The following is a 21739-nucleotide window of genomic DNA, read 5'->3' on the forward strand; positions in this document are numbered from 1 at the left end:
CTAAAAAAAATAACCCTTTAAAATCCCTAATTTCTGTATAGGAAAAGGGGGATAAAAAAAAAAAAAAAAATATGTTATTAAAAATAATTTATAAAAAAATTAAAAAAAAAATAAAAAAATTAATTTTGAGTTTTTTGAATTTTTTTTTTTATTTTAGAAGCATTGGAGTATTTCCTATCAATGAATGTACCAACATTTTTACCAAACTGCACAAATAATAATAAAAGTTTTTCAATATCATCAATTAAATCATTATAATTACTATTAAAATATCGAGTAAATATCATAGAACCTTATAATATCAATATCAATAATAACACAACATCAGCTTCATCATCATCATCATCATTCAGTTTAAACAATAGTAATAATAATAATTATACAACAACAGTAGGATTAGCATTCAGTTTAAAAAATAGTTATAATTTAAATAGTAGTATAAGTGAATATAGCAATCTAAATAATAATAGTACCAGTTTAGCCCGAAGCGCAAGTTGTAGTAGTATAAGCAGTTGTAATAGTAATGATAGCAAAATGAGTAGCGGTAGTAGCGGTTGCAACAATAAAAACAGTAATAGCTTTTTAATTAATAATGGTAATATAACACTTTCACCACCATCATCATTAAGAAATTTAAATAAAGAGAAATTTAATTAAAGAGGAATTAAAATCACCACCAAATTATATACTACTACATTTAAAAACATTAAATATCGGTAATATTCAAGAGACATTAGATAAGTTTCATTCAAACAGAGCAGACTACCCAAAGATTACCTATGAAGCAAAAAAGAAATATCTCGAGTATTCAAATATAGAAGATATAGAAAAACTATTTAGAGCAATCAGTACATATTCTGCAGGTATAATCCTTCCACATAAAACCATTCAATAAACTCTCAATTAGTCTTATATGGAAGAAAGGATGTATATAGTTTAATAGTTAAATATGCCCTGATTTTTCGATCCACTATCATATAGCCAATCCATTGGACATTTAATTGTTTTAGGATAAAAATTTATTTCGGCTAAAATAGTAATATGTCATCACAGAGAAAATTTTAAAAATAGTTCTACCAAACCTAATTTTTCATCAAATGTTTCACTTTAGTTTACAATTATACAGGGTTAAAAGAGCATCAACCTAAAAAAGAGAAAGAATAGATAAAGAACGTATTGAAAAAGAAAATAAACTATAATTTTAGAACTCAAGAGAGTATAAAAATAAATAATTTTTTTTTTTATATATTATTTTTTTTTAAATTATTTTAATTTTTATTTTTAAATTAAACTAATATTAATACTAAGAGTACAAAATTCTTTTTTTTTTTTTTAATTGATGTAATTAAAGAAACATGTGACTCTATTGAAACCTTTTTTTGAATGTAATTAGGTCTTCTAAATATTTATATTTCTTTGAATTATTATCCTATTTTAAAAAAAATGAATTAATAAAGAGTTTTTATAATATATGATGATATTAATGAAAATATTTACAAAAACTCAAAGTAAAGAAGCCTTTATTCCAACCTTGTTCAATTGCATTAAGGTGATATGTATGACTTCTACTGGGGCCTACAGGTACAACTTTAAAGAATTCCGATGGAATATCAATTTCGATTACTATATAGGAAGGTTTTACTACATTGACACTTGATTGAACCATCTGGTCCAGGTGATTTATTTGGATTAAGTTTTTTGCTTGAATTATATCTTTTGTAATGTATTCATATGCACTTTAGAATTAAAAATAAAATAAAAATAAAAAAATTTAGTGGGTAACCAGGTCTTAAGCAATTGTATTCACTTTTAAAAATTTATGTATCTCTTTTTTTTTATATATAAAAAAAAAAAAAAAAAATTTTTTTTTTTCAAGACCCCTCAAAATTTTTTTTTTTTTTTGCAAAATCTCATTCTCAAAGATTTATTATTTTTTAAATTTTATGCAAATTCATACATATAAATTAAGAAAATTTAATCTTTTTTGTTTTTATAATAAATTTTTTGTAATATGTATAAATTTTTAAAAGTTAACTTTTTTATTATGATTAGCCAGTATTTTTCATATAAAAAAGAAATGATTTATTTTTAAAATTATTATTTAAAAAAACAAAATCAAAAAAAAACTCACATCTAAAAATAAAACTTCCCCCATAAAAAATAGAAAGCATCTTCAAAAAAAACAGTTTTTTTCAATTAAAAAAATTAAAAAAGTAAAAACAAACTGCTTTTCCCCCATTATAAAATAAATTTCATATTAAATTTATAATTTATTGTAAGATAATAAAACATCATTATGATGCCATTAGAAAAAAGTGAATTAATTTGGTAAGGGGGTTATATTTTTATTACAAATTTGGAGAATGAAAAATAAATTATAATGAAAACATTGTTTGGAGTTTGTAAAGTGATTTTCTAAAAATAAATATTGAACTTCTTTTTTTTTATTTATTTTCATTTAATTAATTTTAATTTTTTTTTTATTTATTTTTTTTAAAAAAAAAACAATTTAAACCTTTTTTTTTTTATTTTAATTCATTCATCAAAATATATTGTTTATAATATAATTAAAAATTAAAAATTAAAAAATGTCTACCCTTCCAGAATCTGTTGTAAAAGATGTTGTAAGTATAATAGTTTTTAAAATAATAAAAAATAATTATAAAATTTACTAATTTTAATATTATTCTTTCTTTTAGGAAACTATGATGTCTAAGTTTGATAAAAACAATGATAGAGAACTTTCATGGGATGAAGTTGTTGAACGTTTAAAGGAAAATAAAAACTGTAAAGATCCATACTTTGCTGCATTTTCAATGTTTACAGCTTTGGATAAAAACCAAGATAGAAAAATTTCTCTAACTGAAGTCCAAAATCACAAATTGGAAACCTATGCCAAAAAATGTGAAAACATTATTAAAAAAGACATTAAAAACGTATTAAAAGAATACGATGGAAACAAAGTAGGTTCTCAAAATTTTAATTATTATATATCTTTTTTATGTTCTCTAATTTCTTTTATTTGTAATAGGATGGCAAAATCACTTGGGATGAAGTTTGTGATGTCTTCAGAAAAGACCCAGACGTCGGTGAAGAAGGTTGTGAAAACAGTACCAGATATCTTTTCGGTTCAATGGATAAAAACAATGACAAAGTCATCACTAAAGATGAACTAAGAGCTGTAAGTTTTATTTTATTTTATTATATGTATTAATAAATATTTTACTAATATTTTAATTATTATTTTTTATTAGTTCTCTATGAGATTCAACAATCTTTACCCATCTCAATAAACAAAAGATTTGTTTTTCATTGGTTGTTTAATCATTAATAATTTAAAAAAAGATATTAAATAAAAAATACAATTGTTAAATTTTAAAATTCTTTATTTTATTTTATCTAAATATTATTGACTATTAATTTGAGTACATAGATTAATATAAGGAAAATTTGATTAATAATAAATTTATTCATAAAATTGGTGATTATGAGTACATTTTCCTTTATAAATTAAATAAAAGTAAAATAATTGTTATAATATCTAATAACTGTTCTTGTTAAAATTATAAATAGATCATAAATTTTTATTTTTATTTGTATAAAATATGAATATTAACAAAAAGACTTTAAGATCTGGGCATATTTATTGTAAGTTTATAAAAAAACTTCAGACAAAATCATAAAATATAAATTTTTATAATATTGGTTTTAAAAACACCTCTTACTACATTATCTGCCTTTGAGAAAAATAACAATCGTTTTTCTTTTAACCTAGAATTTCCTAAAAAATCGGTTGAGGATATTCTAAAAATCAAAAAAAATCAATCAAAATAGAAAAAGTAACGCCAAAAACACCAGTCTTCAAGATCTAACACCAATCACAACTGCACAACAAATTATTAAAAACAATTTCTTTATTATAAAAACCATCAAACCAATACAAAGTTATTAACCTCTCCAATTCACTACTAATTTATTTATCAATTGGAAGAGAACATCATGAACGATGATAGCAAATACCAATCGATCTACATTGATCCAAACTAATGCTCCTACATATTGATTTTATATAGTTAGTAACTTTTTTTTAAAAATATAATTTAATTTTTCACAATATTATTAAAAAAAAATTGAGTCTAAAAATATAATTTCCCCCATAAAAAAAATCAATAATAAACTTAAAAAAAAAAAAAAATTTTAAAAATTAAAAAAGTAAAAATAAACTGTTTTCCCCCAACAAAAAAAAAAACAGTTTTAAAATTAAAAAAGTAAAAACAAACTGTTTACCCCCATTAAAAGTTTTTTTTTCATATTAAATTGAAAATTTTTTGTAGGATAAAGAAAAACATCATCATGATGCTATTATAGTGAATTAATTTGGTAAGGGGTTATATTTTGCAAAATAGGAGTGTGTTATAATAAATATTATTTGAAAATTAAAAAGTGATTTACTAAAAATAAATATTGAACTTCTTTTTTTTTTTAATTAAAATTTTAATTTTTTTTTAATTTAATTTTTTAAAAAAAAAAACAATTTAAACCTTTTTTTTTTTCTTTCAATTCATTCATCAAAAAATATTACTTTATAAAACAATTAAAAATTAAAAATTAAAAAATGTCTACTCTTCCAGAAAATGTTGTAAAAGATATTGTAAGTAATAATTTATAATGACAATCAAAATTATAATTCATTAACCAATTTGAATATTTTAATTTTTTCTTACTTGTAGGAAGCCATGATGTCTAAGTTTGATAAAAACAATGATGGAGAAATTACATGGGATGAAGTTGTTGAACGTTTAAAGGAAAATAAAAACTGTAAAGATCCATACTTTGCTGCATTTTCAATGTTTTCAGCTTTGGATAAAAACCAAGATAGAAAAATTTCCTTAGCTGAAGTCCAAAATCACAAATTAGAAATCTATGCCAAAAAGTGTGAAAGTGTTATTAAAAGAGATGTTAAAAACATGTTAAAAGAATATGATGGAAACAAAGTAGGTTCTCAAAATTTTAATTTATATCTTATTTAGGTTAACTAATTTTTTTTTCGTAATAGGATGGTAAAATCACTTGGGATGAGGTTTGTGATTTTTTCAGAAAAGACCCAGAAGTCGGTGAAAAAAACTGTGAACTCAATACCAAATATCTCTTCCAGTCAATGGATAAAAACAATGACAAAGTCATCACTAGAGATGAACTTAGAGCTGTAAGTTTATTTTATTTTAATGCATGTATCAATAAATATTGTACTAATCTTTTAATTGTTATTTATTATTAGTTCTCTATGAGATTCAACAATCTTCACCCATCCCAATAAACCAAAGATTGTTATTCATTGGTTGCTTAATCATTAATGATTTAAAAAAATAATTAAATAAAAAATACAATTGCCAATTTAAAATTAAAACTCTTTATTTTGTTTTATTATATACTATTAACTATTAATTGGAGCACATAAATTAATGTGGGGGCAAATTTGATTAATAATAACTTTATCCATTAAATTGGTGATTGTGGGCACATATTCCTTTATAAATAAATCACATTCATCCTAAAAAAAAAAAATTATTAAATTGCTGGTATACCTCTAAAAAATTATTAAGTAATTGCTATAAATACCTTTTTAAACTTTAGACACAATCTATATTTGATAATGTTTTCTCTATCCTCTGGGCTATCAACACGTCTTAATAAATCTACTGCGGTAGTACACATTGAACATTTTTTTGGGTCAAAGGAATATGCCAATTGAATTGAAAATAATAATATTAATAAAACTAAAGCTATAAAATTATTTTTCATTTTTTTGTTTTTTTAAAATATGAAAAATTATAATTGTAATTAATTATTTTTATTTATATGATTAGGATGGGGTTAAAAAAAAATTAATAACAATAAAATAATTCTAAAATAATATATACTATACCACTTTAAAAAACAATTAAAAATTTTAAATAAAGATATTTACAACATTTTTATTATTTATTAAAAAAGATGCTGAAATTAAAAAAAACAATATGACATTAATAGGTGGTTGTTTTAAAATAAATAAGTGCGCGGTTAAAAAATTTTCTATTTTTTTTTTTTTTAAATTTAAAAAATTTAAAAAATTATTTTTTTATTTTTTTTATTTTTTAATAATATTATTAACAATTATCAAAATATATTTTTTGTTTTATTTTTATTGGATTTTATTATTCAAATTATTAAATAATAAATAATAAAATGGTTTTAACAAGTGATAATAAATTTTCAGAAATTTATGATATTATCAAGAATGATTCATTACATGGTGAATCAGTATTGATATTAGTGGCAAGGGATTGCGACTCGATTTCGGCATGTAAAATATTAACTGTAAATAATAACAATCTAAACTATACCGCTATTAGTAATAGTTAATTTAAAAACTTACTAATACTATTTATAGGAAATATTAAAATCAGATTCAATTTCATATAATATTAAACCAGTATCAGGATTAGAGGATTTAGAAAATGTTGATATTTCACTTTTAGAGAATGAAGAAATTAAATCGATTATAATGATTAATTGTGGTGGCAACTTGGATATAACAACTGTATTTTCAAACTTAACAGCAGAACAAGTCGTATATATATTTGATAGTCACAGACCATATAGCATCGAAAATATCAACAATACACATAATGCATTAATTATAGATGATGGTACATATAATGAACAACTAAAAAACCAACAAGAAGAAGATGAGGACGACGATGAATATGACGATGAAGAAGAAGAAGAAGAGGATGGTGATGATGATGACGATGATGAATATGATGAAAATGATAAAGAAAACAATAACGATAATAATAGTGAAATAGATGAAAATAATTTAAAAAGCAAAAATAAAAAAAGGAATAAAAGAAAATATAGGAACAATAAAAAAAACAAGAAAAAGGAAAAGGTAGAAAAAACATATTATGGAAGAAGTGCAGCAATGTCAATGTATAAGATTAGTACAACTTTACAAAAACAAAATTTAGATGATTTATTATGGTATTCAGTATTGGGTTTAACAGATCAACTTATCCACGAAAAGATATCATTGGAGTCTTATGAAGAGCAGTACAAAGAATTTAAACAATTGATTTTAAATGAATTCCCAAACGATGATGGAGAAACAGAGTTTGACACCCCACAAAACAAACAAATTGTAGGCGATAGAATTATTCCAACCGATGATTTTAGATTTATGTTGTACAGACACTGGAACCTATATGAATCACTTTATAACTCTAGATTTGTAGCATGTAAACTTAGAATTTGGAAATCAAAAGGCAAATTTTTATTGGACTCTTTATTTGCGATGATGGGTATTCCTTTGGATCAAGTTAAGCAGAAATATGTCTCAATGAATATTCATTACAAGAAATCGCTTAAACAGCTGTTGGCTCTTAATGGTCCAAAATTTGGTCTTATCAATCTATATTTCAATTCATTTTTAAAGAAATACCAATGCAATGCTGAAATCTCTGCATCAGATACAGTTTATGCTGTCACAGCATTAATGGAGTCAGATAATTTAGAAATTGATCAAACCGATGAAGAAATTTGGGAACAAAATTTTTGGGAGGCATATGATTCGATCTCAAGGTAAGTGTTAAACCCTATACCCAAATTAAATTTCATTTTACTTATATTTTATTTTATTTTAGTAAAAATATTGATTTATTAAAAATAGGTTTAAAACAATCAATTGAATTACAAAAAGAAATCACAAGACAAGTTGCAGCAATGATTGAAAAGAGAAGTGTTATTCTTTCGGGTCCATTTAGATATGCATTTATTACCGAAAGTTCAGAATTAAAATATTTTATTCATCCATTAGCATTAACAAAATTGGGTCTTTTTATGATGGATGCTTTTATTGCAATGGGTAAAGCTAGAAAACCATTTTTAATTGGTTCTTTAAATGAAAAAAAACAAGCCTATTTAATTGTTGGTATTTCTGGTTCACATAGTTCCGATATTCAATCAAAGTAAGTTAAATTCAAATAATATTTTAAATTATAGACTATTAATATTTTTAATTTTTCTTTTAATAACAGTCAATTTGGTGCCCACTTTAGAAAATCTGCCGAATATACAAATGCCATATTAAAATACCAATCATTCGATACCTCGATTATCGAAGTCTCAAAGAGTGATTTACACAAATTTGTTGAACATCTCCACAGTAGTCTAATTTAAATAAAATAAAATTAAAAAACAAAGTAATAATAAACTTTTTTTTTTTTTTCTTTTTTAATTAAAACTATATAAATAAAATTAAAATATTTAATTTTATTTATACTTTTAAAAAATATACAATTATTTTAGTTTTATTAAATTTTTTTTTTGTTTTTTTTTTTAAATTAATTGTGTCGATAATATTGATTTTTTAAAATAAATAAATTAAATAATATTAAATAAATAAATAAATATAATGATTTGTTGTTGGGTGGTTAATAAAAGAGGTTGAAATAATAAATTAAATTGGTTTAATTGTTATTGGTATTTAAATATTCAATTGTACATGTCGATGGAATAATAAAATTTTGGTTGTAGTTGTTGCTAAAATACAATTCTTCACATTTTGATGGAATAACATTAGCTTCTAATGGGTGATCGAAAGAGAAGCCTAAGTCCAAGGAAATTAAATTGGCTGGTAAAGAAAATGGTAAGATGGGTTGGTTAAAGTCATCACCAAATTTGATAGAGGAGAGTGTACTTGGGAGACAATCGAGTGGTATTTGTTGGTTAAATTTTGAACCAAATTCGATAGATTGGAGCTGACTTGGTAAAGATCCTGGTAATAATGGTTGGTTAAATTGAACGGAAATACCTAATTCGAGGATTGATGATGGGAGACAACCTGGTACTAATGGTTGGTCAAAATCATAACCAAGGTCTAATAATTTAACACCATATGGGATTGATTCGATGGTTAATGGTTGGTTAAAGCTACAGAAATAGATCTCTTCTAAACTAGATGGTAAAGATCCCTTTACTAATTGTTGGTTAAAGTCTTTAGACATAAAAATTTTCTTTACAGATGATGGAATTACATTTGGCATCAATGGTTTATTAAACTTTCCAACACAATGAGAGAAATCGATTTCAACAACAGAGTTTGGAATGAAACCTCTTACTAAATCTTGATTAAATGATGGTCCAAATTTAATCTTCTTGATGGATGATGGTAAAATACCAGCAAATACTGGATGGTTATTCTCATACTCTAAGTATTCTACTGATGATGGAATTGAATTTAAAAGAATTGGTTGGTCGGATGAAAAAATCTTTAAATCTACTACTGATGAAGGAATGACTCCAGGTACTAACATTTGTTTACTATTTATAATTATTAAAGTTTTGACTGATGATGGAATGGAACCTGGCATTAACATTTGATTACCGATGAGCTTCAATATTTTAACTGAATCTGGAATAACTTGTGGGTATAAAACAAAACCTTCTTTATCGATTTCTAAATTTTCAACAAATCTTGGAATTAATCCAACTGGAATATTTATATAATCTACTTCATCTTCTTGTTCGATTGAGAATTCGTCATCGTCATCGTCTTGATAGATTGTTTCTTGTTTAGATTTATAATTATTTGATTTGATGGTTAAGTTCTTTATATAATCTCTATTTTCATATTCTAATAATGATTTAACTGAAAACTCTTTAAATCTAGTATTATAATTAATTGCACCATTAAAAAATTTTCTATTATTAAATGATGTTAACTTGTCTACTCTATTAAATTGCTTTACATGCGAAAATATTAATTTATTTATATAAACATTTCTAAATATATTATTTAAAAATTTATCACCACAATTATTATTATTAATACTATTACAATTATTATACATTTTATTTTATATGATTATTTAAATTATGTGATATTCTTATTAAATGTGTGTGTGAGTTTGAGTTTTTTAAATACAATAAAATTTTTTTTTAATTTAAAAAAAATTAGATGATTAATAATCTATTAATAAACTATTTCTATTAATATATATTATTTATATATATATTTATATATATTATTTTTTTATATATGGTTATTATTATTTTTTTTTTATATATATAATATTAAATATTTTTAAATGAATAAATAAAATGAATAAATTGGAAAAAAAAAAAAATTTGGTTATTAAATAAAATAAATTTAAAATTTAAAAAATAATTATTTAATAATATGTTGTGTGTGTTTATTAATTATATTATTTATTTGATACACAGTTTGAAATAATTAAAATAAATGCTGTATAATTTTATTTTTAAATATTTTAAAAAAAAAAATAAAAAAAAAAAAAATTTAATATTATTTAAAAATCTCAGCAAATACAGATTTACATAGATATTTTTTTGTTTTTCTTTGTCAAATATATATTCACCCTAATCAAAAACTAAATAATAATAATAATAATAAAAATAATGTGTGAAATATAACACACACTTTTACCCACAACCACAACTACTAACACACACATAACACACTTTCTATTTCTTTCAAACACTAATTAATAATACACATCCACTCTGTCTCCCACATAATTAATAATAATTAAATTTTTTATATGTATTTTATATTAATAATTTATTAAATAATAATTATTATTATATTAAAAAACAATAACAACAACAAAAAAAAACAATATTATTTTAATTATTTGTATTGTTGAAAACTAACCTCAACTTAAATTAATTTTTTATATTATTAATTTCACACCACACACACACTCTTTAATTATTTAATATATTTGTTGTGGTGGAGTAAGAGTGTGAATGTGGGGGAGGGTAGTTTTTTTTTTTTTTTGGTGTGATTGTATAGGGTGATTGAAATATTTTTTGTTCATGTTGCGTTTATAAAATATAAAAGTATCATCGTTCAGTGAGTGTGTGATATAATTAGGAACAAACATTTTTTTTAAAAATAATTTAATATAATTATTAATAATGATAATGAATGTTTGCAATATAAAAATCAAAAAAACTAATAATATCATTTATTTAATTTTATTAATGAGTGTGGGATGTGTGTGTACCAAAACTAATATTTAATTTAAGAATGTGAGTGGGAGTGTTAATCCATAGTGTTTTTAAAAACATAATTATGATTGTTGTTGTTGTTAGTTGGTGTAATGGTGTGTGTAAATGTAATTTTTTGTGATTTAAAAAAAAAAAAGTTTTTATTGCTCGTGTGTTGTTATTGTCATAAAATAATTAATAATAATCATTTTATAATTTATAAACGATGGATGTGATGATGATAAAAATGATGCTACTAAAAAATTATAAATTATTGATTGAAAAAATATCTTTTTTTTTTTTTTTTTTTTTTTTCTTTTTTTTTTTTACCATTTAAAAAACCAAACCTTTTATTATTATTTAAACCGGGGGGGGGTATAAGCGGGGGCCCCCCCCATAAAAAAATACAATATCATTATACCAAAGAAAAAAAATAATTTTCGTTTGTGTATAGGGGGAGAGCTCTTTTAATCCCGATCTTAATAGTTGATAGGATTATTTAGTTTTAAAATAAAAGAAATAAAAAACAAAGGTTTATTTATTATTATTATAATTAAAAAAAAACAATTGAACAATAAATGATTTATTATTGAATATTATTATTATAATTATTTTATTTTTTTTATTTTAAGACTAGTACTATTAATACTATAATTATTATTACTAACCCAACACACTATTATTGCACAAAATTACAAAATAACATATATAGAACGATCGAATAAAAATTTGTAAAAAAAAAATAAATAAATAAAAAGATATTTTCATTGATTTATTATGAATGATTTTTTTTTTTTATTAAAAATATAAATAACACAATAATAAATATCTTTTTTTTTTAATTGTTTTTTTTCTTTTAAAATTAATAAATAACATTAATAAAAAAAAAAAAGTTTTGTTATAAAAATTATTTGTTTTTTTTTTTGTTTTCATTTTATCTTTTGGGAATATAAAAAATTGTACTGGGAAAATGGCATTTTAATATTATATTGAAAATAATTGGTTTTAATAATTAATAAATGTGTGTTGCCGCCAACTATTTTTTTAAAAAAAAAAAAAAAAAAAAAAAAAAAATTAAAATAATTAATTTAAAAAAATAATTAAATTAAAAAAAAAATTAATTATTTTTAATATATAATTAATAAAATGGATACAAATAATACAATAGAAAAATCTTTATTATCAGATAAAGCTATTTTAAAACATATAGATAAAGGCACAATTGTAATTTCGCCATTCCAAAGAGAATTTCTATCAACCTCATCCTATGACGTAACTTTAGGTCCATATTATTTTAGAGAAACTGAACCAGAAGCAGGTGCCGGTATTTATAATCCATATTCTGAAAATATGGTAAAAAGAGTTTGGGGTACCTATAAAATGGCAGAAAAAGTAAGTGAATGGAGTAAACGTTCCGGAGTCAAATTAGAAAACATAAGCGAAGATGATTTAATAATTTGGATTAAACCAGGTGAAACTATTTTAGCCCATACAAATGAATTCATTGGTGGTAATACAACAGTTACCACCATGATGAAAGCACGTTCATCATTAGGTCGTAATTTTATAGAAGTTTGTAAATGTGCCGGTTGGGGAGACATTGGATATATAAAGTAAATTTTATTTATTTTTTAGTATTTTCAAATATACTATACTAATCATACTAACACACATATATATATATTAATTTTTTTTTTTTCAAAGTCGATGGACATTAGAAATCACCAATAACTCGCTCCACTATTCTATACCATTGGTTGTTGGGAGAAGAATCGCTCAAATCATTTTCTTTGATTCCGAAGGAATTCTCGATAAACCTTACGAGTCATCGGGTAAATATCAATCATCAAGTGATATCAATCAATTAAAAGAAAAATGGCAACCCACTGATATGTTACCAAAAATGTATAAAGATAAAGAACTGTTTAAAAACTTCCAAGCCTATAATCCATCAAACTATAATGTTTTCAAATAACCAACATAATAATAATATTATTAAATTCGAAAAAGATAAATTAATTTATTATTTATTGCATTTCTTTTTTCCAAAAAAATAAACAAATCAAGTTTTTTTTTAATTTTAAAAATATTTTTAATTTTGGTATTGAACAAGCTTTTTTTATTTTTTTTATTTTTTTTACAAAAAAAAACTATTTATGGTTTTTACCAGTATTATTTTGGTTTAAATTAAAATAAATAAAAAAAAAAAAAGAAAAAAAGAAAAATAATATTTTTTTTTCTTTTATTTTTTATTTTTTTTTTAATTTCGAAATATTTTTTTATTTTTTTTATTTTGCAAATTTTTTTATTTTTTTTTTACTTGGATTTTTCTATCTAACGAATAATTTAATTTAATTTCTTTTTTTAAAATTTTTTTTTATTTTACCCAAAACCCAACTTATTTTCATACCATCCTTAATAATTTATTTCGTGCAATACTATAAATTATAGTAAATTATAATAATTAATAAAATAAATGATAATATAATAAATAATATAAATAGCCAAATAATATTATAAAAAAAAAAAAATGATGATGAGACCTTCAAGGTAAATATTATATAAACAATAAAAAAAAAAAATAAAAAAACTACTAATAATCTTTATATCCTCCATTTTTAAATAATAGAGATAAATATTGGTTCCTCTCAAAAAACAAACCAATTATTTTTATATTAATAATATCATCAATAATATTTTTTAAATTACAGTATGACGTTATGCAACTAAGCGAAGAGTTACAAAAAGAAAAAAATATAATAAAACTAAAGAATGCAGAAATACAAGATTTTAATCAATATATTCACCTATTAGAAAAGAGGTTTATATCACTAGGTGGCGATGAAACACAGTGGGGTTGCTCAAATTCACACAAGTATAATATGGGGCACTACAATATAGAGGATGAAGACGATGATCCAAGTATAATTAATGACCCAGCAAAATACAAACTATTATCATTAGAAACAATGATGAAAATTCAAGATGCAAAATATGCACCAAATTTCGAACAACCATCAAAATGTATAAAAGAAGAAATGAAAGCATACCCAATGAAATTAATGTGTTCAAAATATCAATACAACTATAAAGATAAAATGAATTTTATCGGTGTACACCAAAACTATAATATAGAAGAGAGCCAAACCTCGGAAAACAACATAGATAACAATTTATTATTATTAAAAGAGAAATCCAATGGCATATCAAATTTTAAAATTTCAAAAAAAACAGAGCCACTTTTTACAGAAGTCTTATTAAATGATCAAAATGTTTATGTTGCACCAAGCTTTGGTAGTAGTTGGGGTGATTTTAATAATGATGGTTTTATGGATTTATATATAAGCAATCACTATTGGTATCCAACTTTATTATTAAATCAAAATGGAACTTCTTTTAAAGATGTTTCTAAACAATATATTAAAGGCTATGTAAGTATAGTAATACAATTAGTTTGTTTTAAAACATTAATATTGATACCCCTTCTTTTTCAAATATAGGGCCAAGGTAAATTTATAGATAAACATTCATCAGCATGGGCAGATTTTAACAAAGATGGTAATTTGGATTTATTGGAGGTTACTGGTGCATTATATGGTACATCATCAATTCCAAACAACTTATTTGTTAACGATGGAAAAGGAGGATTTTTTTCAGAGGAATCAGCTAAACGTGGTATCGATTATCCATTTGCTAGAGGTAGAACCATTACATGGTTGGATTATGATAACGATGGTAGATTGGATGCATTTATTTCATCACAAAAGAGATCAGACCAAAAAGGAAAATCTGCAATGTTCCGTTCTCAGGTGGATCAAGATGGTTTAGATGTATTTTTAGATGTTACAAAAATGATCGACATTGATAATGATATCAAGATTTTATTTGCAAGACAAACCGATTTAGATAATGATGGTCAATTAGAATTATTGCTAATTAGTTTTACATTCCCTTTCAAAATTTATCATACATCATCAGATGACCCATATAAACCATTCAAAGATGTTACACCATTTTATTTCCCAGTTGATGAGAATATTGTTAGAGCTCATAAAGCTGCCACTGTAAATTCATCAGTTGATTGGGTGCCACCTCCACCTGAAACCGGGTTCTTTGCAGTAGTTACCGATATTGCATTTGGCGATATGGATAGAAATGGTTGGCAAGATATTGTTTTAGCACGTCAATATATGGGTAAATGTATCGTTACAATCTATTACAACTATGGTATTTATAATAGCACAGCAGAAAAGAAATCACAAAGTGGCGAGAGAAAATCATCCAACCTAAAATGGGAATATAAAGATGTATATGCAAATGATGTATCTCAATGCGGATCATTGGTAGTTGGCGATTTTGACAATGATCTAAATTTAGATATCTATTTAGTAACTTATATGCCATTCGCAAACTCACCAAATGTTTACATTAGCAATAGAGGTGGTGGCTATTTTGCTGCCAAAAATGATGCAATGGGTGCAGCAGGCACATCATTTGGTAAAGGTGAATCTGTTACAGTTGTCGACTATAACAATGATGGTCATTTAGATTTATTAGTAACCAATGGTAAAGGCGCTCCACCTTATGATATTGGTCCTGTACAATTATTTAAAAATGTAGCAAACTCGAATAAAAACTGGATCCAAATAGATCTCCAAGGTATCGATGAAAATGCTCATGGATTTGGCGGTAGAATTTATATTACAAGTTGTAAGAAAATCCAATTCCGTGATGTAGAGTCTGGTGTACATTTCTCTGCCCAAAACTCTTTCCGTGTTCATTTCGGTTTAGGCCAATGCCCCACAATCAGTGAAATTAAAGTATTTTGGCCACGTTCAAAACAATATCAAATTTTAAAAAATATACAACCAAACCAAATATTAAAAATTGTCGAAGATGTTTTTTTAATTTTTGTGGATGGGGAATAAAAATTTGTTATTACAAAAAAAAAAAAAAAAAAAATTCAAATAAAATAGTAATAATATAATAATAATAATAATAATAATTAAGAGCAATATATTTAATTCTAAAATTTAAAATTAAATAAATAAATTATATTAAATAAATAAATTATATTAAATAAATATTATTTTTAAATAAAAAATAAAAATAAAAATAAAAATAAAATTAAATTATAAAAAAAAAAAAAAATTATAAAAAAAACGAATCGCGTAATTTTTTTTTTTTTTTAATTTTTATTTTTCATTATATTATTATCTTTTTGTTTTGTTTAATTATAAAATTAGTAATAATAATTACTTAATAAAATAAATAGTGTAAAATGTCAGCAACCAATACACCAACTAAATCATTGGTTCAACCAATAAGAAATTGTTTCGAAGAGATGAAAGTACAATTATCACTTCAATTACCACCAATGGATACAAATAATATTGTCAGTGGCACCAAATCAATGTTAGATCGTTTAGTATTTAAATATAAGAACGAGTTAGGCGGCATTATTATCTCATATTACGATGTTGTTCATGTCGATAAAGAAGCTAGAATATTTTATGATAGTCCATATTTAGGTATTAAAATTCAAGTTAAATTTTTAGTTTTTAAACCATTTAAAAATCAAATTTTAAGTAAATATCAAAAATATAAAAAAAAGAAAAGAAATTTTAATTTTATTTAATAAAATATTAATATTTTTTTATTATTATTTTAGATGGTGTTGTTAAAAGAGTTTCAACAACTCATATTTCATTATTAGTATTTGGTATTATTTCAGCATCAATTCATAAGACATGTATCCCAAAAACATTCATTTTCGACCACTCATCAAATATGTTTGTTAATAAACAAAGTAAAGCAACTATTTCAGTTGGTACCAAAATTGCATTTAAAGTTCAAGAGTAAGTTTTTAATAGTAAAAACCCAAACAAATGGTATGGAGTTTATATTAACTAAATTTTATTATAGTGTAAGTGCTGATAGACACAATATAGGTATTCAAGGTGATATGAATGATTTAAGCTCAACTGGTATTATAGGTTTTGATGAAACTACCCCACAATTTACAAATAATAATTTTAAAAACAATTCAAACACAAGCACACCAAATAAAACTTCACCAATTAAAACAGATGAAATAAACAATGATATAACAAGATTTAATGATTCTGATGATGATTCTGATGATGAAAAACAAGTCGAAGCTAAAAAAGAAGAAAAAACAAAAAAAGAAGAAACCAAGAAACCAAATAAAAAAGAAGAAAGCGAAAGCGAAAGTGAAAGTGAAAGCGAATCAGAATCAGAATCAGAATCAGATAGCAGCGAATCAGAAGATGAAAAAAATAAAAAGAAAAATAAAAAATCAACCTCAAAAGCTGTAGAATCTAAAAAGAGAAAGAAAGATGATTCAGAAGACGAAAAAGATAAAAAAAAAAAGAAATCATCAAAAAAATCAAAAGTGGATTCTGAATCAGAGTCAGAGTCAGAGTCAGAGTCAGAGTCAGAATCATCCTCATCTGAAGATGATAAGAAAAAAAAAAAAAAGAAGTAAACCTTTTAAAGAAAATAAATAAATAGATCATTATATAAAAAAAAAAAATACAAAAAATTTTTACAGATTTTTTTTTTTTGGTTATGGCTTTTTCAACCCAAAAAAAAAATAGAAAAAAAAAATTATTATAATCAAATAAAATAAAAAATAATACAAAACAAACTAAACAAATAAAATTTTTGATCAAGATTAGATTATTTTATTTTATTATTTTTTTTTATTTTTTTTCATTTTATCAAAAAGGTGTATTTATCAAACACACATTTATAGTTTTTTATAACTATAATTTTTTTTTATTATTATAAAAACTTGGCTTGATTTATTTTTTAATTTTTTTTATAAATATTTTTATTTATTTTTTTTTTTAATTTTTTTTTAAAATTTTTTTTTTTAAAAATTTTTTTTTTTTTTTTTTTTTTTTGATTTTTTTTTTTCAATTTTATTTTTTTATATTAAAACTTTTTTTTTATTATTTATATATATTTTATAATATAATTTAACAATGTCAGAAAAACAATTAAATGCAGCCCTCGATTTAATGAGAAGACTCCCACCTTCACAAATCGAAGACAATTTAGCTGGTCTTCTTGATCTTGTCCCAGATCTCACAGATGATCTTTTAAGTTCAGTCGATCAACCATTAAAAGTTGCTTATGATTCAGTTGCCAAAAAAGATTATTTATTATGTGATTATAACAGAGATGCCGATTCATACAGGTAAATATAGTTATAAATAATAATAATGATAATAACAATAACAATATTTTGGAAATAGTTATCTTGCTTCGCCAAGATTGGGGGTTTTAAAAAAAATAAAATAAAAAAAAGATATTTGGTAATGGTTATTAATAAACTTAATCATAATAAATAAATTTAGATCACCATGGTCAAATAAATATGACCCAGCACTTTCAGGTGCTTGTTACCCATCAGCAAAATTAAGAGAAATTGAAGTTCAAGCCAATGAAGTTTTCGAAATTTATCTTAATTTATATTTTGAAGGTGGTGTTTCATCAGTTTACTGTTGGGATCTCGATGATGATTTTGCTGCAGTTGTTTTAATGAAAAAAAGTAAGCAGATTAAATAATGGGTCTAAAAAATATTATAACTACTAACCTACTATTATTTTATTATAATTATAGCTCAAGATCAATCAAAGAAAGGTCAACCAATGAGAGGTACCTGGGATTCAATTCACGTTGTCGAAGTTAAAGATAAGAAAAAGAACGCCTACTACAAATTAACCTCAACTGTCATGTTATCAATTGAAACTGATAATGAAGCTACTGGTAAAATTAACCTTGCTGGTAGTTTAACTAGACAAGACGAAAAAGAATTCCCACTTAATGACGTTGATACCCACGTTGTTAACATTGGTAAAATGGTCGAAGATATGGAATCAAAATTAAGACAAACTTTAGAAACCATTTATTTTGGTAAGACCAAAGAAGTTGTCAACACTCTCCGTAATGCTCTTGGTAGCTCCGAAATTGAAAAGAGAAAGAATCTTTCAAACCAAATCGGTTCAGCTCTTGGTTCAAGAAACTAAATTTTCTAATTTTCCTCAATCCATTATTTATATATAGTAACAAAAAAAAAAATAATATTAATATAAAAAAACTCAACCCCTTTTTATTTTTTTTTATAATAATGTATTTTAATCAAAAAATGTGTTTTTAATAATCATCCCAATAATTCATTTTAAAATTTTTTAAAATGATTTTAATAATAAAAAAAATAAAATAAAATAAAATAAAAAAAAAAAATAAAATAAAAAAAAATAAAATATTTATTAAAGTTTTACTATCACCATTTTTTTTTTTCTTAAGAAATGAGGTCCTGTTAGTTTTAAAATATCTTGTGGATTTTTTTTATTTTTTTTATTTTTTATTTTTAATTAATTATTTTTTTTTATCGTATTTTTTTCTATATACAGGATTAAAATGAAAACTATATATTTATTTCTCTTAATAGTTTTATTAATAACTAACATTAGTTTCATTAAATCAAATGAAAATGTTTTAGAGGGTTCAGGTTCTTCCGAATGGTTTGGTGAGACATGTCAAGAATCAACCTTTAATTTCAAAAGTAAAACTGGTTGTTTAAATGATTGTTATGAATTATGGGGTCAAGGTATAAATAAAAACATAAATTTATTTAAATGTAATATATATTAAATGATGTTTAAATTTATTCTAAATAATAGGTAAATGCAATAATCAAACCAATTCTTGCGAATGCACTAATTATTATACAGGTAATGATTGCTCAATAAATATTGATAATGAATACGATTGGGATCAAATGGACTGTAGTGGCGGAAGATATTGCCCTCCAGTATTCGGTGCCGGTATAAGAAAATGTTATTGCCCACCAGGCCAAGATGGAATTGAGTGTAATGTTTGCTCATCCTCCAGTGGTTGTAATAGTCTCAATAATGATTATTCCAATACTTATTCTTGTGATAATTCAAATTTAATTTATAATAAAAAGAATTATAGTTGTTTAGTAACAAGTAAGTAATATAAAACATTTTATTTGATTTAAATAGTTTAATAAACTCTTTATTATAAAATTTTATAGGCCCATTAGTTAATTTAGATTTTGGAAATGCCTCTACATCGGTTTCTTTCAATTGTGATTTCTCCAATCCAAACCAATTAGGTGAGTGTAGTTTGAGATTTTATAATGATCATACTGGCGCACCATTATTGTTTAATTGTTCATTTAATGAATGTATTAGTCAGATAGATGGTTATAATCAAACAATAAACTGCCAATACTCAAAATGTAATGCTTCATCATATTGTGGAGTGTTTTTTGGAGATATAATTGACCAAGCTCAAGGTCCCACTAAATTTGATTGTGGCCCAAATGTAAACCAAAAAACCTCATCATCATCTTCCGATAATAGTTATCCAATAAGCTGTTCGTTTGCTCAAAGTTATTTAACTAACATATTACCAATTATTCCATTGGAGTGTCAAGCTGGTGAATGTATTAATAATGGCTTATCCATAGCTATTAAAAATATATTTTTTTAATCTAATAAATCAATAGAGATTTTAATGATGGCATTCGTATTTTATTTATTGTATTGTTTTATACTTCTATAAGTTTACCACGTTGCATATAAGTTGGGCACTGACGCTGTTGTCAATTCGCTCCATTGTTCCACAATTGCTTCTTTTTTTCAATTATTCCAAAATAATTTAAAACAGCTGTAACAATAAAAATCTTTCTTTTTTTTATTTTTTTTAAAAGTGAAATGGTTCTTAATGATGAATTAATTCATTTTTATTGTGTTTTGTATATTTTTTATTTTTTTTAAAAGTGAAGATAATTAAAAGCAAATGCTTTAAATTAATTAGTAAAGTTTTGTTTATGTTTCGGGGTATGTTTTATACTTAAATGGGTTTAACCACGGCATACCAGTTGGGCACGATAAGGTCAGTTCGTGTGTGCTTCCGAAGAAAAACCTGAGACTAGGAATAGAGGTTGAAAATTATCTTTATCGTTATCCTTTTTTGTATCACTTGGAAGATTTAAAAAAAAAGAATAAAAGTGAATAAAAAAAAAAATAAAAAAAATAAAAAAAGGATAATAATTCATAAAATTATAAAATATTTTCAATTTTATTTTAACAATTTTTTTTTTTTTTTTCACAAAAACTTTACTTTCAATGGTAGAATCTTTTATGGGTAATATTAGAAGGTTTAAGAAATTATTTTATATTAACTAGAATGAAAAAAAAAAAAAAAAAAAACTTTGCTTTTAAAAAAAAAAAAGAAAGAAAAACGAAGGATTAAAAAGCATTGTAAAATCTAGTGTTGATGCATTCTAGTTATTTTTTGGGTCTATTTATAGAGCTAATTTAGAAAATGTGTAGAATAATATGTTTTTTTTAAAAAAAATAAAAGTAAAAAAAAAATTCTACCTTTTTTTTTTTGATTTGGATTTGTTGAGGTTTTAGTTTAACTAAAATAAATACCATTTTAAAAATAAATATAATTATGAATACGTATATTATAATTTAATATTGATTATTGTTTTTTTGGAAAAAAAAAAAAAAAAAAAACAATAATTCGACCTTTTGTTTTGGTTTTGTATTGGTTGAGGTTTTTATTAATAAAAAAGAAAATAATATTAAAAACGAAAAAATAAAAACAACAATGATT

General features: G+C 23.2%; 11 protein-coding genes and 1 pseudogene across 12 annotated transcripts; 10 read left to right on the forward strand and 2 right to left on the reverse strand.

Annotated features, from left to right (window-relative positions):
* Positions 1–180: 180 nt before the first annotated feature.
* DICPUDRAFT_75276 (uncharacterized protein) lies at positions 181–657 on the forward strand (the record flags this gene model as incomplete). Its single annotated transcript, XM_003284248.1, has 2 exons — positions 181–226; positions 290–657. 2 exons carry the CDS (start codon positions 181–183, stop codon positions 655–657), a joined length of 414 nt encoding a protein of 137 aa, XP_003284296.1.
* Positions 658–1483: 826 nt separating this feature from the next.
* Positions 1484–1657, forward strand: DICPUDRAFT_148083 (uncharacterized protein; the record flags this gene model as incomplete). Its single annotated transcript, XM_003284249.1, has 1 exon — positions 1484–1657. One exon carries the CDS (start codon positions 1484–1486, stop codon positions 1655–1657), a length of 174 nt encoding a protein of 57 aa, XP_003284297.1.
* Positions 1658–2588: 931 nt separating this feature from the next.
* DICPUDRAFT_75277 (uncharacterized protein) lies at positions 2589–3293 on the forward strand (the record flags this gene model as incomplete). The annotated part of the gene is made up of 4 exons (XM_003284250.1): positions 2589–2624; positions 2700–2963; positions 3032–3181; positions 3255–3293. 4 exons carry the CDS (start codon positions 2589–2591, stop codon positions 3291–3293), a joined length of 489 nt encoding a protein of 162 aa, XP_003284298.1.
* A 1284-nt stretch (positions 3294–4577) lies between these two features.
* Positions 4578–5407, forward strand: DICPUDRAFT_45365 (uncharacterized protein). The gene is made up of 4 exons (XM_003284251.1): positions 4578–4651; positions 4731–4994; positions 5057–5206; positions 5279–5407. The coding sequence occupies exons 1-4, from the start codon at positions 4616–4618 to the stop codon at positions 5315–5317; spliced, it is 489 nt and encodes a 162-aa protein (XP_003284299.1). The 5' UTR covers positions 4578–4615; the 3' UTR covers positions 5318–5407.
* Positions 5408–5598: 191 nt separating this feature from the next.
* Positions 5599–5802, reverse strand: DICPUDRAFT_148086 (uncharacterized protein; the record flags this gene model as incomplete). The annotated part of the gene is made up of 1 exon (XM_003284282.1): positions 5599–5802. The coding sequence occupies one exon, from the start codon at positions 5800–5802 to the stop codon at positions 5599–5601; it is 204 nt and encodes a 67-aa protein (XP_003284330.1).
* A 423-nt stretch (positions 5803–6225) lies between these two features.
* Positions 6226–8217, forward strand: DICPUDRAFT_27471 (uncharacterized protein; the record flags this gene model as incomplete). Its single annotated transcript, XM_003284252.1, has 4 exons — positions 6226–6357; positions 6431–7620; positions 7683–8006; positions 8076–8217. The coding sequence occupies 4 exons, from the start codon at positions 6226–6228 to the stop codon at positions 8215–8217; spliced, it is 1788 nt and encodes a 595-aa protein (XP_003284300.1).
* Positions 8218–8273: 56 nt separating this feature from the next.
* Positions 8274–10349, reverse strand: DICPUDRAFT_91280 (uncharacterized protein). Its single transcript, XM_003284283.1, has one exon. The coding sequence runs from the start codon at positions 9888–9890 to the stop codon at positions 8508–8510; it is 1383 nt and encodes a 460-aa protein (XP_003284331.1). The 5' UTR covers positions 9891–10349; the 3' UTR covers positions 8274–8507.
* Positions 10350–12198: 1849 nt separating this feature from the next.
* DICPUDRAFT_148089 (uncharacterized protein) lies at positions 12199–13027 on the forward strand (the record flags this gene model as incomplete). The annotated part of the gene is made up of 2 exons (XM_003284253.1): positions 12199–12665; positions 12757–13027. 2 exons carry the CDS (start codon positions 12199–12201, stop codon positions 13025–13027), a joined length of 738 nt encoding a protein of 245 aa, XP_003284301.1.
* Positions 13028–13582: 555 nt separating this feature from the next.
* Positions 13583–15980, forward strand: DICPUDRAFT_75282 (uncharacterized protein; the record flags this gene model as incomplete). Its single annotated transcript, XM_003284254.1, has 3 exons — positions 13583–13602; positions 13682–14483; positions 14553–15980. 3 exons carry the CDS (start codon positions 13583–13585, stop codon positions 15978–15980), a joined length of 2250 nt encoding a protein of 749 aa, XP_003284302.1.
* Positions 15981–16396: 416 nt separating this feature from the next.
* Positions 16397–16914, forward strand: DICPUDRAFT_27419 (uncharacterized protein; the record flags this gene model as incomplete). Its single annotated transcript, XM_003284255.1, has 2 exons — positions 16397–16640; positions 16724–16914. 2 exons carry the CDS (start codon positions 16397–16399, stop codon positions 16912–16914), a joined length of 435 nt encoding a protein of 144 aa, XP_003284303.1.
* A 1082-nt stretch (positions 16915–17996) lies between these two features.
* DICPUDRAFT_45371 (subunit of heterodimeric actin capping protein cap32/34) lies at positions 17997–19372 on the forward strand. Its single transcript, XM_003284256.1, has 3 exons — positions 17997–18277; positions 18438–18631; positions 18704–19372. Exons 1-3 carry the CDS (start codon positions 18063–18065, stop codon positions 19108–19110), a joined length of 816 nt encoding a protein of 271 aa, XP_003284304.1. The 5' UTR covers positions 17997–18062; the 3' UTR covers positions 19111–19372.
* A 132-nt stretch (positions 19373–19504) lies between these two features.
* DICPUDRAFT_75285 lies at positions 19505–20605 on the forward strand (annotated as a pseudogene; the record flags this gene model as incomplete). Its single annotated transcript has 3 exons — positions 19505–19694; positions 19768–20076; positions 20145–20605. Coding segments are annotated over 3 exons (960 nt in total).
* Positions 20606–21739: the final 1134 nt, after the last annotated feature.

Source organism: Dictyostelium purpureum (genome assembly GCF_000190715.1).
Source record: "Dictyostelium purpureum unplaced genomic scaffold DICPUscaffold_22, whole genome shotgun sequence".
Lineage (NCBI taxonomy): Eukaryota > Evosea > Eumycetozoa > Dictyosteliales > Dictyosteliaceae > Dictyostelium > Dictyostelium purpureum.

Bases quoted from the DNA above. Each gene is read 5' to 3' on its own strand.
- DICPUDRAFT_45365 (XM_003284251.1), top strand. From the start codon at position 4,616: ATGTCTACTCTTCCAGAAAATGTTGTAAAAGATATT. The intron at 4,652-4,730 runs GTAAGTAATAAT...TCTTACTTGTAG, and splicing joins AAAATGTTGTAAAAGATATT to GAAGCCATGATGTCTAAGTT. The intron at 4,995-5,056 runs GTAGGTTCTCAA...TTTTCGTAATAG, and splicing joins AAGAATATGATGGAAACAAA to GATGGTAAAATCACTTGGGA.
- DICPUDRAFT_91280 (XM_003284283.1), bottom strand. From the start codon at position 9,890: ATGTATAATAATTGTAATAGTATTAATAATAATAATTGTGGTGATAAA.
- DICPUDRAFT_45371 (XM_003284256.1), top strand. From the start codon at position 18,063: ATGTCAGAAAAACAATTAAATGCAGCCCTCGATTTAATGAGAAGACTC. The intron at 18,278-18,437 runs GTAAATATAGTT...AAATAAATTTAG, and splicing joins AGAGATGCCGATTCATACAG to ATCACCATGGTCAAATAAAT. The intron at 18,632-18,703 runs GTAAGCAGATTA...TTATAATTATAG, and splicing joins AGTTGTTTTAATGAAAAAAA to CTCAAGATCAATCAAAGAAA.